General features: G+C 45.3%; 1 protein-coding gene across 1 annotated transcript in view; it reads right to left on the bottom strand.

Moving 5' to 3' along the window:
• The window catches only part of LOC125983826 (inactive phospholipase C-like protein 2), a 45,242-nt gene that overhangs the window by 10,896 nt on the left and 20,509 nt on the right, over nt 1-13,837 (bottom strand). The window contains exon 20 of the mRNA XM_049745460.2: nt 13,220-13,504. Within this exon, the coding sequence (XP_049601417.2) occupies nt 13,220-13,504 (285 nt within the window). The remainder of the gene's footprint in view (nt 1-13,219; nt 13,505-13,837) is intronic.

Below are 13,837 nucleotides of genomic sequence, written 5' to 3'. Positions count from 1 at the left end.
TTTTTACAGAAAATGCATTTACACCTTCATACGGAAGGTCATTTGACGCTAGGCCCCTTCGCTCAGAATACAAATCGCCCGCTCGCTGTTAGCACTGCTCGCGCCTAGCTAATAAGTGGAAAGCCTCCAGAGCACCTTGTAAAAGAAAAAAAAAAAAACACAACAAGCAATCTTGCTAATTAGCGGCCCGTCGAGAGAGTGGAGGTCAATGCTATTGAGCTGTCAAACACCAGCGCTAGCCACTTAGCACAGTCGCGGCGCCAACGTCAAAACGACTGTCCGCTTTGCCCGCCAGTCCTGAGGACGGACGCCCGATATATTTATGAGCTAATGTTGTTTTTCAAGTGCAAAGAATTTCTACTTTGTCACTTCCCACCGCGGCCCTTGTCGCGCTCCCCTCGCTGCTTTCCCGTGACCTTGCATTAGCAGTGGGGCCAATTATTTTCCCGCGGCACAAAGGCCGTTGTCAGGTGAGTGCACGTGCGTGGGCGTGTTGCTGAGCAGTCCGACGGGCGGTCTTTATCAGCCGGGCCGTCTCTGATTTTGTCGCAATGCCAGCCAGAGCCGTGAAAGCCGTGTTGAATTATAACACGCCAAGGCACAAGTAGGAACTTGTTTGTCCCCGAGTCACCTCGCAATCCCCCCGCCGATGCTCATCTCGCTAATTCAGCGGGGGATGTTTGAAGGTCACTCATTTGCCTCCTCGCTCGTCGGGGCTCCCACTTAATTAAAGCGTCTCGTGGTCCCTAAAACACAACGAGCAACTCTAGGCCGCAGGGTTTCCAGAAGCCGCATGAGGAATCGGCTTGCCGTTAAATTTACTGCTGTTTACAAACGAGATGAGCGCTAGCAATTAGCCGCGGAAAAGATTTCAAACTCACTTCAAGTACCACTTGGAATAAAAGCTTGTTTTTATAAAGTGCTTTTCAAGCGAATTGAGTATCACGTAGCTAATGCAGATATCACGAAGCTAAAAAAATTTAACAATGTAGTTGCAAGTTAAGCTAAGCATCTATTTCCACAACTTTGGTTGCCTTGAGACACAATCGAGCCGACTCAATATAAAATAATAATAAATAATAAACAATTTAGATAGATAAAATGCATTGATCACGAAACTTATGGCTCATTGTGAACACACGCACGCACGCACGTCTTCCGCTCAATGTTCAATCCTCCCTTGTGGTCCAACTGTGTTTTCTCCTGCACTCATTATCACAGTGGTTTTCTTAATTTCCCGGATGGTTTTCCAGGCATAGGCCGCTGAATGTTTGCCAGAACTGTTGACGAGCTCAAAGACGGTCGATCAAAGTGTTGCCACATGGCTTTTTGTCATGCTTGGTTTTCACAGCCTTTCATTTGCATATCTTTTCACATTATTGTTTTGTCTCCCACTTCATCTTTTGACTGTCACTCAAATATTTTTATTTTTTTTCCATCTTCGTCTCCATTTTATGAAAAGGATGAGTCAGGAGCGGCGCTGCGGATTCTTCCCTGTCATTCCTACTTCCAATTTCTCACATTTGAGCGCTGACCACGCGCACACACAGCAGCCCCAAATATCACATGCAGACAGAGGAAGTTGAGGGCCGGCCAGGCAGGAGCAGGAAGCTGACAAACCACAAAATGTCATCCTGCCGGTCGCGTTGCTACAGAGACTTGCGCTCCTGATGAATCAAACGACAAGCTGCCACAAGATTACGAGTGACACGAAGCAACTCGTATAAATGTTATCTGAACGAAGCCGAATGTCTGTGTGTGTGTTCTTTAATATCCCGAGAAACATCGGGGGGATTCTGCAAGTCTGAACACACGATAACCTTTATGGAACAGCGCTTTTCCATTAAATATCGTCGATCTGACTCTTTGACACCGCAGCCTCGGTTCTCTTGAGTCGATGCGGCCTCGCGAGCCTAACCGTGACAGCCTGCATTGCAGCAAAGAAAAGAACCATTCACTGCCCGCGCAACTGCAGTCCTCGTCACGCTGGCTTTTATAGTCTCTCTTTTACAGTTTTTCTAAGCACCATCCAAATGAAACATCTTCTGGAGACTACACATCCCAATTTTCACTTCCTATTGAAGCAAATAAATCAATCGCCGATATTGAGGTTGAGCACACATTTGATATGAAAGGTGCATTGTTTTCTTTGCATTTTGTTCCCTCCTTGTATTGAATTTGAAACGAAGCGTGACCTTTAAACAAAAGCTTTGCATTGTGTTTTTTTAGGCCCAGCATGACATCCCAACTTGCCTTTGCTTTTGTCACAGGAAGTCATAATTAACATTTACATGAAGACAACATCTCCCGTCCAGATACGAAATGAGAAGTCTACAAAAGTGTGGAACAACTAGAGGTCCCCTTTGATAAACTCCAGCATCATTTTTTTAAGAAACACACTATTTTTACCAATTAAACCACAGGTGTCAAAGTCAAGGCCCGGGGGCCAGATACGGCCCGCCACATCATTTTATGTTGCCCGCGAAGACAATTTGTGCATCAAATTCGTGTGTCATAACTAGAATTGCAAATTGTCTTCACTTTTAATATCATTTTTTTTTTAAATATTTGACCAGTTTTTACTCGTCTGATTTGAAAATGAGTTATTTGTCAGTTTGTTTTGTAGCTTTTACTGCAGTGGTTCTTAACCTGGGTTAACCTTAACCTAGGGGTTCGGTGATTCGGCTTCAGGGGTTCGGCAGAGCTGGTATGTCGATAGCTCGATTAACGCGGGAGTCCAAAATGATTTTTAAGATATGATGAAAATACAGTCGAGGGCTTTAGTACATGTTGTAAAGCCGCGCTTTGCGTTGACATGTCCACCTCGTGCTTCTATGCAGAGCCCACACAATCTATCTCAGCTTCACGCCGAGTGAATTTACTCTCCAAACGCCTACCATGTGTGTATTTTTAAACATCCAAAGCGCAGCAGCCATTCAACACGGCACAAAGAGTGGAGGGAGGCTCCAACTGGCAGGTGTTCAGTGGAGCCCGGTCACCTGTGTGGGTGCCCGGGACGCGGCGTGGGCAAGGAGAACGGCGGCGTTGCTCACCCTCTGTTCCACGAGCTATTATTCGCCCTGGGCAAAAAATAAAGTCTCGCTGTCTGAGCTTTGATCAATGATGCGTTTCTCCTCTCTGAAACATTCCACGCCTGCGTCCGCGAAGCCCACTCAAGGTCTATAAATAAAAACCGTGAGCCCGATCCTTGGCCGGGCGCCTTCCGTCTCGTCAAGAGGTTGGCAGAGCGACCGGCGGAACCTACTTGTGCCAGAGGAGGCGAAAGCATCTCATTATTCTTTGTTTACATAATCATCAGGACTGTGCGCTCATCATGAAAAATTGTGCTTACGGCTTGGGCTGAACGATTTTCGAAAAACAAATGAACACTTGTGGTCATCCCGACTTCGGGATTCGAAAATGACGTCGTGGAATTAGTCATTACCTTTGAGAATTGACCAGAAGGAGATACGACAACTCGGGTTGCAAATACAATAAACATGCAAATCCATCTTAACAAATGACCCCTTAAAGGCCACGCGAAGGAGTTGTGTGGAAGTAGGTTGAATTACTGCTGAGGAGAGTTATTTTCTTTCCTCCCAGGGGTGGACGCAAATGTAGGACATGCGAGGAAGCTCTTGTATAAATGGACTAAGGACAGGGGAGGACAAGAGTCCAAAGTGCTTCGCTCTGGAGGTCAACGTGATCTTGGAGTTCATCCCCGGCGCGGCGGAGAATAAATTCGGGATCCGAGAGTCCTCGGATTGACTGATGGATCTCGCGGTGGGAGGTTGAATCGTCATGTTTGCCGGAAGAAAAAACAACAGGAAGAACAATGCTTCCTATTTTTAGGTCTTCTGTTCGGGAAAGAGGGGGAGTCCTTGAGAGAGAGAGAAATGAGCAGCAGGAAGAGGAGATGTTAAGTAGAGAATGACACACGCACGGATGTCTTTGCCATGCCGGAAGGTGACCCAGATGCAAGAAATGCCAAGGCCAAGCATGTCAAACGTCTTTCGGGAGAACCAGACCTGCCATGTGCTTCATAAACGAGCAAAGCAGCGCTAATGGCATCTGACCTTAGCATTAACTGCTCAATTCTAAGATGTATTTCATCAACAAGGCAACTCTGGAATTCACAAATTGTCCTGAAAATATTTGCGTTATCTAAAGCGTGCCTACTACTGCGAACAGAAGGTCCGGAGGGGCTAATTAGGGAGTCTTTCCTGTAAATATGCGTGTCACCTAGTGGGTGCATCGAGTTCCTGTGGTCAAGGCTGAGCTGGCCATCTGGCGCCCAGGGCTGACCTGCCTCTTGGGCTAATGTGACCCGATTTTATTTCTTTATTTTCTCTACCTAACTGGCCCAAATGGTGCCACGGACTGATGCAGGAAGATTTTATTTTTATTTTTACATTGCAGTGCAAAGCCTTGTTTGAACATGTTTTGCTTAGGCTGAAGATGATAAAGAACCAACTGTTTGTCTATACAGAATGTCATGAAAGATTAGCGCTATTAGCATTAAGCCGCGCTCCCATCGTGGCCAGGAGCACATTAAGATCTACTTGATAAAACTAGAAAAACAGTGTGTACCAAGCACTTGTTTTCAAGACGGAATGTCTTCAACAATTGGATTATCCATTTTTTAGTCCACAAGAAAGATGCTACGTAATACAGCTAATATTTCAAAACAACAACATCCTAATTCTGCTCAGAACAAAAGGTCAGCGTGTAGCATAGAACACCTCCGGTATGTTACACACGGAGTGGAGGAAAAAAAAAAATCAATACTCCTGCAATTCTGTTGCAGAGATGATAAATATTTTTCCACTAAAGTGATCTCAGGCTGCTCTCTTCATCCATCTTCTGTTCTACCTTCAGTCTGTCACATGCTGATTTTTTTATTTTGTTTTATTTGGAATTGCCGTGCAGTCATATGTTCACCTCTCTTTATTCTTCATTACTAATTAGGCGCTGACCCGGAACGTAACCTTAACTTGGACAAATAATTGCCAGATAATCTGATTAGCGAATGAGAGAACAAAAACAGCAACTGGGAGCATCATAATCCTTTAAGATTATCAGCGGTGCGCAAATGTTGCAGGAAGACGTTTCCGCGCTCGCAGCCGAAGCGAAAATAATAACTGTACTCCATTTTATTGATTTTACATTTGCCTCCCAAGCAGCTGCCACATTAGCGCCATTTTCTTATTTCTCCACAAGATAAAACTGTCAATCAAAACGCTGATATCCTTGGACCCAGATTACAAGCGGCTGCCATTTGCAGGCGGCGGCACCGCTAATTGAAATTCATCGGCGGTGACCTTTTTTCGGGCGGGTTGCATTCCGCATTTACCTTGATTCACATAAGCCGGCTGCCACCGATAACGGGGCGAGATTGCGAGAACAAGATGGACGCAAGAATGTGTGTGTGCTGCGGATAGGCTCATTAAATGATAAGGACAGATGGGAGGAGAGGGGGGGGGGGCTTTAAAGGAAGTGCCGCGGAGCTCATCAGGTAGTTTGCAAGTGATTATGCCAGCAAAGAGAAGTTTTTAAACAGACATACACTAAAATGACTCAAAGAATCTACAGTGCAAGATGATGAAAAAATGATAATAGAATTGTTCTCAAAGAACAGTTTTTTTTTTTGCGGGGGGGGGGCAGTTTTAAATCTGGTTTCAAAAGCATTTCCCCAAAAACCATAGTTCTGTTCGTATCTTATTCCAGTTACTTGCAGCATCGCAGCTAAATGCTGATGCACCATGTTCACTTTGAACTCTGGGATCCATTTATTGACTAAAGGGTATTTATTTATTAATTATTTATTTATTTATATATATTGTTTAATTTTTAAAATCTTTATTTTTTTTTTAATATTTTATGTTTTTATTTTATTTATTAATTATTGATGGGTCATATTAAATGTTCATACCTTAAATAATTTCTGCTTCCTGACTTTTCTGGACAACAAACAGCAAGCAAGCCTTGATTTTGGGGGAATCCCCAGGGTGAGAATTTTTATACAGCTCCCCTTACTGGATCACAACATATTCACTAGGTTGCACCAAAGGAAGCATCTGCAGCGTTCCTACTTAATATACTACATTTACGCAATTTTTTATTTATTCTCCTGGTTCAAGGGCAGTTGAATAAAACACAAGACTAACCCGAAGGCGATATCGGAACATGCTGTGATTATCACTCACCGAGGGAGCAGACAGAATTTTTACATACAGAATATACAAAACAAGAGAAATAAATAAAATAATAAACCTCTCGGGGGGAATGTTTGTAGTTTTGAATGATAATGATGAGCTCCTGAAAGAAACATGAATCAAGCGTCAAGCCTCATGCATGCAAGCAGTCAGTCCAGAGTTGTTATTGTGTATGTCTGTGTGCAGAGGTGGTCTGAAGGACAGCTACGTGAGCGCCACTGCAAAGTGACTCATCCCCGCTTTAGTTCTGCACGAACGGCGTGAAAATGTAGAGCGGCCTGATGGGAACGTGATGAGGGAGGGGGAAGAACGTGGGCATTGCAAAGGTGGAGCTTTTTCAGGACGTACCCGGTCGACACAGGTGAAGCTTTGAAGACAACACATTTTTTTTTATTTTTACCAGTGCATTTGTTTTCTGTTTAAAATATGAAATGCATAAATAAAATACAGGGCATATTGAAAAAAAAAATAGTTGCACTTCTGCTTTTTTTGGAAAGTCAAAAGATAACGTTGACTCTTCCGCTCTTGAAAGTGACACATCTGCGATTGCGAGCGGAGATAAAAATATCTCAGCGTTGGGAACAAAAGAGCCAAAGTAAGGACAGTAGATTGAGGTTTTGTTGAAATATGCGGGCTGTTTATTTATAGAACACGCAAGGAGCGAGTTTCATTGGGACAACCACATCACAATTATTTTGCCACTTATACTAGTAATATTTGGTTGATAATTGATTTAATGTCTTCATTCTTTGTCATATCCTTTAAAATCGTATTTTGCCACTTGTTGTCGTCTGAAAACATTTATTTTAAGCATTTTTCATTTGATTTCAAAATATCCCGTGCCAGAGTAGCAAAGCAGCCCCAAAACATAAGCCCCGCCCCCTGCCTCCATTGACAAAATATTATACGGCTGCAGAGAAAAATGAAGGCAACGCAAAACCTTTGAAATCCGGATTCTATTCTACCCTGTCTTTTCTTATTGTTGATACCCAGAACTACGTGCAACGACCTTGTGTATGAATGGCGAGGAACATTCGGTGACAAAAACACAAAGTGGCATGCAGATGAGAAGCCCGCTCAAGGTCTGTCTAACGCACGTCACTCAAGGCCGTCGCCTCATGGCCCGATGATTAGTATTCACAGTGTTTTCACTCTCGCCTCATGCCGCGCTCGGCGAGGCCCCCCTCAAGCTTTGCAGATGTGGCTGAGCGTGTAGATGCGTGTTCGAGTGTGTCGGGAAAAAACAGGTGCGCGACTCCCCGTTCGCCTGCGTTTGTTGACATAGTATGTGGCCGTGAGGAGAATGCTTATGTGTGCGTGCGTTATTGTTGCTTAAGATATGGAACTAAGCATGCATATGCACATGCCCCCCCCCGGAGGTGCAGCCTCAATTACAGCTGCCACTTAACGCTGCAGCCTCCGGAGACACTCACGGTCTTCATTTGCGTCTTTGCACAGCGCTGACACTTTGGATGATCCGCCCACTCGTTTGCAGAAACAAGGCAGGGGATCGCAAACGGAATGAATAACAAAAAAAAAAAAAAAAAAGGATGGAGGAGAGTCGAGCAAGTGGGGGTTGTTATTGTTTTTGCAGAGATGGAGGGTAGTAAGGTTAAGTCTATGTACATTGAAATAAGAATGCAAGCTGTGTTATGATTCTTCGATGTAAGGCTATGCTATGCCAACATGTTTTTAGGAAGTGAATTTAACCAGCCACAGCGTTCACATATGCTTTGAGTTTGTCCTCATCCTCCCTCGTCTTTGCACAGCCGTCATTTATCAAAAGCCACTTCCAGCCGGCGAGGAGAGCGGATCCAATTTCCCGCCGTCAACGCCACATAAGTGATGCAAGGAAGCGGCAAGGCAGCTATCAGTCAAAAGCATCTTGCAACATCCAGCCTCCCCTCCCCTGACCGCACGATATTGATTTGGACCGACAAGAGTTGCTATGGCCGGGACACGCCTCGGTGTGATTGGCGCATACGTTGTGTCAGAGCGGCCGTTTATCCTCTCGCGGGATGGGGTCAAAGTGCGACATCCCGTATTGATGGAGCCCTTGAGCACGAATACATCGGGAGTGGTTGCGATGCGGCCTAACATGACTGGAGTGGACTATTGGGAAGTGATGGGAAATTTTTATTAGAGTTTAATAGGATGGAATTGGCGAGCAAACATGACAAAAACGGCCATTGGCAGTTTACGCCAGGACAGCGTGACGCAAGGACATGCAAAATGTAGGCGCCGCTTCCTTGCCGCCATCCTTCCCCACTCTCACTTCCTTATAAGTTTTTTGGTTGTATTTCTCCTTGTTCCTCGTGACCCGCACGTCATCGTGATAATCCCCAAATTTATTTCCTGGTGTTTATTCTCACGCCATCTCTTTAAAAGGTCTTCAAAATAATTGGAAAATTAATGTAATTAAAGTGTCGAGGTTTCCACTCAGTCTCATATTAAATTTTCAGTAAGGGTCCTTGAGACTTCTCAGACATGCCCACCCAACTTGGTGTCGATTAGTTCAACTCACTTCAATTACAAAAAGTAGAAAAAAACATTCCCCCAATGCACACGGTACATTTCACAACAAAACAAAAAGTGATTTGCAGTCTGGAGCTGAAAGCCTGGAACACATCACGCTGCCTTCCAAGCGACCACCATCACCCCTCCTCCCAGCACTCCCTAATCCGCCAAAGCCCCGACACATATTTAAGATATTCTCAAGACTGACTGAAGCTTTTCTACAGACCATCCGGGCTCACGTATGGATACGAACATACATGCGTAGTACATCGCGATACTGAGCCCATGCTGTAAATAAAATACCAAAGTGTGGCGCGAGCGTCGATGGAATGTTTAGGCGACATGCTCACGCATGTTATCTACTATGTGGTATGAGCGGCCTTCGCTTCGGGGACATTTCAGCTTTGCTGTTTTCATTTTTTTGTGGGACAACGTTCCAGTTGTGTGGAAGAGGAAATCCTGAATTATGTCTGAGAGCCTATTCTGAACACAAGACTTATAAAGCTAAGAATCTGTGCCAGACTTCATTGGAATCATCGTTGATTGCTTCATTTGATTAGTTTGCTAGCTTGATGGAGGTCAATGATGACATTTGCAAAACCCGACGATTCCATCGCATCCACGAAAAGCAGTTTGTCGTTGTCGTCCGGGCCATCTGCGTGGCAAACAAGACAAATGGCGCCATCTGTGAATTCCTAGCCAAGTTTGCGCACGTGTCGCTCGTCGATAAATTTACATACACGACCGGTGGCGCCAACGCGGGCCTCGCTGTGATTTGCATGGATTCTTCCCCAAGGGAGTCAAACGGGCCCCAAGTACGGAAATGATGAGACGTTGTGACAATGTAAGATTCAGCGTCGGGGGGGGGGGAAGCAGCTGGCTGCAAACCGCATGCGCTACACACAAGCTGTCCCTGTCAGAAGATCACTTCTTCCGAAGGACTGTTCAAAATGGAAGCAGAGAATCTTCCATGAGTCGGCTCTCACTTCTGACCCACTAAGGCATAAATCCAAACAAGCATGTCACTCGCACGGTTTCCTTCCTTCCTATAAAATTCTCAGGCCATTAATAGATCCCATAATTCGACTCTAGCGGCGCCGAAGGTCTCGCACATCCAATTTCCTTCGCTGACATCACTTCCTGCAGCCACCGTGACTCCGACTCTGACTCGACCACACGCATACACGAACCGTCCGCGCTCATTTGTCACGCTCTTAACCCTCCATTTTGATCCATCAGTGAGAATGACACGCTACGCTTGTCGCTAGACCGACAGAACAGAAGAGGTTCTGTTTATAACATCAAAACGGAATTATTCAATGATAGCTCCTGAAGTGTTACAATTGTGATGAAGAGCGTGAACATTTTTTCCTTGATCCAGCCTTGACGCACCGCATTACTGAATTAGTTGCTTTAGATCAATAGTGTATTGATATATATATTTTTTAAAGGCAATCATTCCATCTTTTCATTCCGTGGAACTGGCTTTGATGGACGCAAGTTATTTCAACTCCGGTCACAGGTCGTTGACTTTAAAGCACAGTTTCGTTTCCCCGCAGTCGCTCGGCGCTCAATAAAACACCCAGCAAAAATAAAGGCAGTGAATACAAGTGCCGTATGTTCGGAGAGCAGTAAAAAACAAGCCGCAGAGAAGCCAGGTGGAACGGCAGATTGTCGTCCTCATCCATCACAACCTTGTTGATCTTGTCCGCAGTCCTCACAAATATCTCCAGCGGATAAAATCAAACAGGAATCATTCAATGACAAAATACCGTCCGGGAACAGTCAAGGCTATCCCAAAGTCATCTTCTAATCAAACCCAAGTGCTCGTCACTTTTCATCAGATTGGTGTCTGACCGAACCTCTCTGACTGAGTCACAATTTGACACCTAAAATAACGAGTCCAATGTCAAGTCATGATCCTCTAAAGGAATAAAAGACAAGGAAGGATTAAGCTAGCAGTGTTTAGCAATCCCACGATACTAAGTATAACCCTTCTTGAGGACAACTTAACCGCATCAAAGGTCGAGTTAAAATAGGGAGCCGGGCCTCTAAATAGCCACAATCTAATGACTTAATCTACGAAATCTCCAACTGCTGTGCCAAGGCGTGTTTTCTAAAAATATGTAGCGCCGCTCACATATGTACCATTAGGTGAAATTAAAATTCAGGTAAAGAGCTCATTTTCCCAAGGAACCCCCGTGATAGACCCAGTCATGCGTGGATCGATGCTCTTTCCAATTCTCATCATCTGATATGATTATGCGCTATGTAATCAAATACCGGGTTAGCATTGGACGCAAGTCACGCGGGAGGGACACAAAATCCTGTCTTTCCAAAAACTGCCATTGTTTTCCACTTATCACATTCGACAACAGATGTCTTTTTTCGGCGCAGCCAAACTCTGGGATGTGATTTCTGAAAGAGTCACCTCCAATCTGAGGCAATCCATGCGTCCTTTTGACCTGATTCACTCCGTCAGTGCTCTTACTAAGCATCCAAGTATGTTCCTCACATGATGACTATACACATTTGGGCTCCAGCCCATTAGATGAATGTGAAGTATGAGTCGTATGCACTCCCGCGCAAGGGAGGCAAGACGGAAGATATGACCTCAGACGGGGAAAGATGATAACCGTGAGATCATTATTGATCTAGGTTCCTAATGGGGTGAGGCTGGATTGCACACTTCTTCCATCTCTTTGGAGCTTTGGAAGTGTGGGAATTCCGGCTTTAACTGGGAGGAAGGAAGAAGAAGGGAGGAGAAATGAGACGTGGCCGCTTGATGATTTCGGGACATTCTGAGGGCGATGCTGTCATCACTAAATTAGTAGTTTGTGTGCCGGGATGTGCTCGGAATCGGTCGCCGGAAACCAGTCTGGAATCGCCGCCCACTGTCGGCATTACATAACGGGGCCGCAATTCAGACGGACACAATGTCTGAACTCAAACATGCAAATTAAGTCTAAACAAGACAATGGCTTTAAATGTATGCAGATTTAATTAGCGGCAGCCATGTTGAAAGTCGGTTTGGTGACATTGGAGCGGCGGTGGCACGTTGCGCAAGCTGATGTTTTTGCCCAAACTTGTTTGTTGGAGGGCGCGAGAGCTGTCGCCACGAGAACCCAATTATGAGTTGATCTAAGAAGTGAGCGTCGGCTGCTGCTGCTGAACAAACTCTCATCAGAGAGTGGGCCGGAATACAAGAGCGGCGTTGTACTTTTAAAAGGACGCTGACTCGTCATTGCAGTCTTTTTGCCGCTCTCTGCTTATTTTTGGACCACATCAAGTTAATGATCCTCAACCAACAACCAGTATACACCCCAAGATACATTATGCAAATCTGCTTCTCACCAAAACTTTAATGGGTCCTCCCGAGAACAAGCCCTCGTACAAAAATTGGATTCTGTTTGCTCCTATTTACAGAGGCTTAGGTGAAAAAGATCCTCACGATGACAAAAGTACGAGACATGCTTGAATAGCAATCACTTCACAACAACCAATTAAAAGGAAATCACAGCCCTAATGAAAAAGCTCTCGGCACATCAAGCTTTATTGGACTCCACTTTTCTAATGTGCACAGCTTTATTGGACAACAATAAATAATGGTCAGTACGGAAAATAATGCACTGTGAAAGTCAGAGTAGTTTTAATCCACATACTTTTGACTTTTACTTTAGTATTTGTTAGCTTAGTTGACGAACCACCGACGTAACTACGACGGAGATTTAATTCCTTTTGACCAATCAAACGGAGCCGGGAAGTCACATGACCACAAGCAGTACACGTAAACAACCTTTTGAAAGTGTAGTAAATGTATGCAAATGAACGGATGGACTGTGGAAAATAGCAGCTTCCGTCACGCGCAGTGTCCAAAATGAGTACAAGAACTCCACTTGGAGCTTGAGAAACTTAAAAAAGATGTTGCAAGATGTTATGCTCAGAGGAATAAAACCAGCAGGGTCAACCGCAGCACGCGAATACAAAATGAAGTTTTGAAGTCTGCGCCATTCCGACTACAGAAAGGCTTGCACGCATTCAAAAAAAGCAAAGCACAAATCATAAACAGCAACTCACATTTTGGATTAAGGAAAGAGATGTCAACATCGCTGATAAATGTAACCGCATGTCAAAGTGCAATGGGATCAAATTACTTTTAATTACATAATTGAAAGCGTCTGCCTGGTGTTCTTTTTCATTTGAGTAACCAAAGAAAGTTGATTGAAGACCATTTCTTTATTTTTTTTAAACTCTGTTTAAAGTGAACTTTGTTCTATTTGACGTTCATGCACTATTTATGGAATAAATAAAACAGAGGTTACGCACTCGTTAGTGCTTATTTTCCACCTCAAGTAATTATTTGGAGGGCTGCTTTTTATTTCTATTCTATTTGGCTCCTCACATCAACCTGGTTCCTTCTGCAACTGGACCGCAACAACACTCATGCTAGCTGGTGTCACCTTGAGACTTGATTTGAGCCAACCAACCTTCATGATGCCGCAAGGTGTGTTCGCTCCTCCCTGGCTCCTCTCCGTGGATGGATCCCGGCTGCGAATGCCTACCGTCGGGCTGCTCAGCTCCCGGTACCGGCCGTTGCTGTACACTCCATCGGCTCCGAAGCTCCGGGCAGCGTCGGCCGACACCTCCAAGTAGGGCCGGGTGGCCCCGCCTCCACCGCCGCCGAACCCTGCAGCGGCGGAGGCTTGCGTCGACCGGCTCAAGTCCAGAAAATGTCCCGATGGATCCGAAGAAGCGTGGAGCCCCGCCATGGTTCACAGAAGCAGCAACAGCAACACCTCCGCAGTTTTGCGGCAGCGGCCCATTTCTGTTTTTTAATCCACAAAAAGGCGACTCGGACTTCGCCTGGTGCCCGAAACAGGGAGCCGGCCGGCCGGTGCCCCCCGCTTCTTCGCTCCTTCACTGCGACAAGCCCGCAACTCGGAAGCGGTCCGGCTTCCGAACCTTCTGGTCCCGAAGGGCTGTGCTACTACTCCACTTGTGCTCTTACCGAACCGGCACAGTCTTGTCGTTTGGACCAACATACACTGCTCACAACTGGCGTGCATCCGCGGGACAAATTCAAGACTGCGCGGGCACGAGCGCGA

This window comes from Syngnathus scovelli, chromosome 16 (genome assembly GCF_024217435.2).
Source record: "Syngnathus scovelli strain Florida chromosome 16, RoL_Ssco_1.2, whole genome shotgun sequence".
Lineage (NCBI taxonomy): Eukaryota > Metazoa > Chordata > Actinopteri > Syngnathiformes > Syngnathidae > Syngnathus > Syngnathus scovelli.
This window is presented reverse-complemented; position numbering and strand designations above follow the sequence as displayed.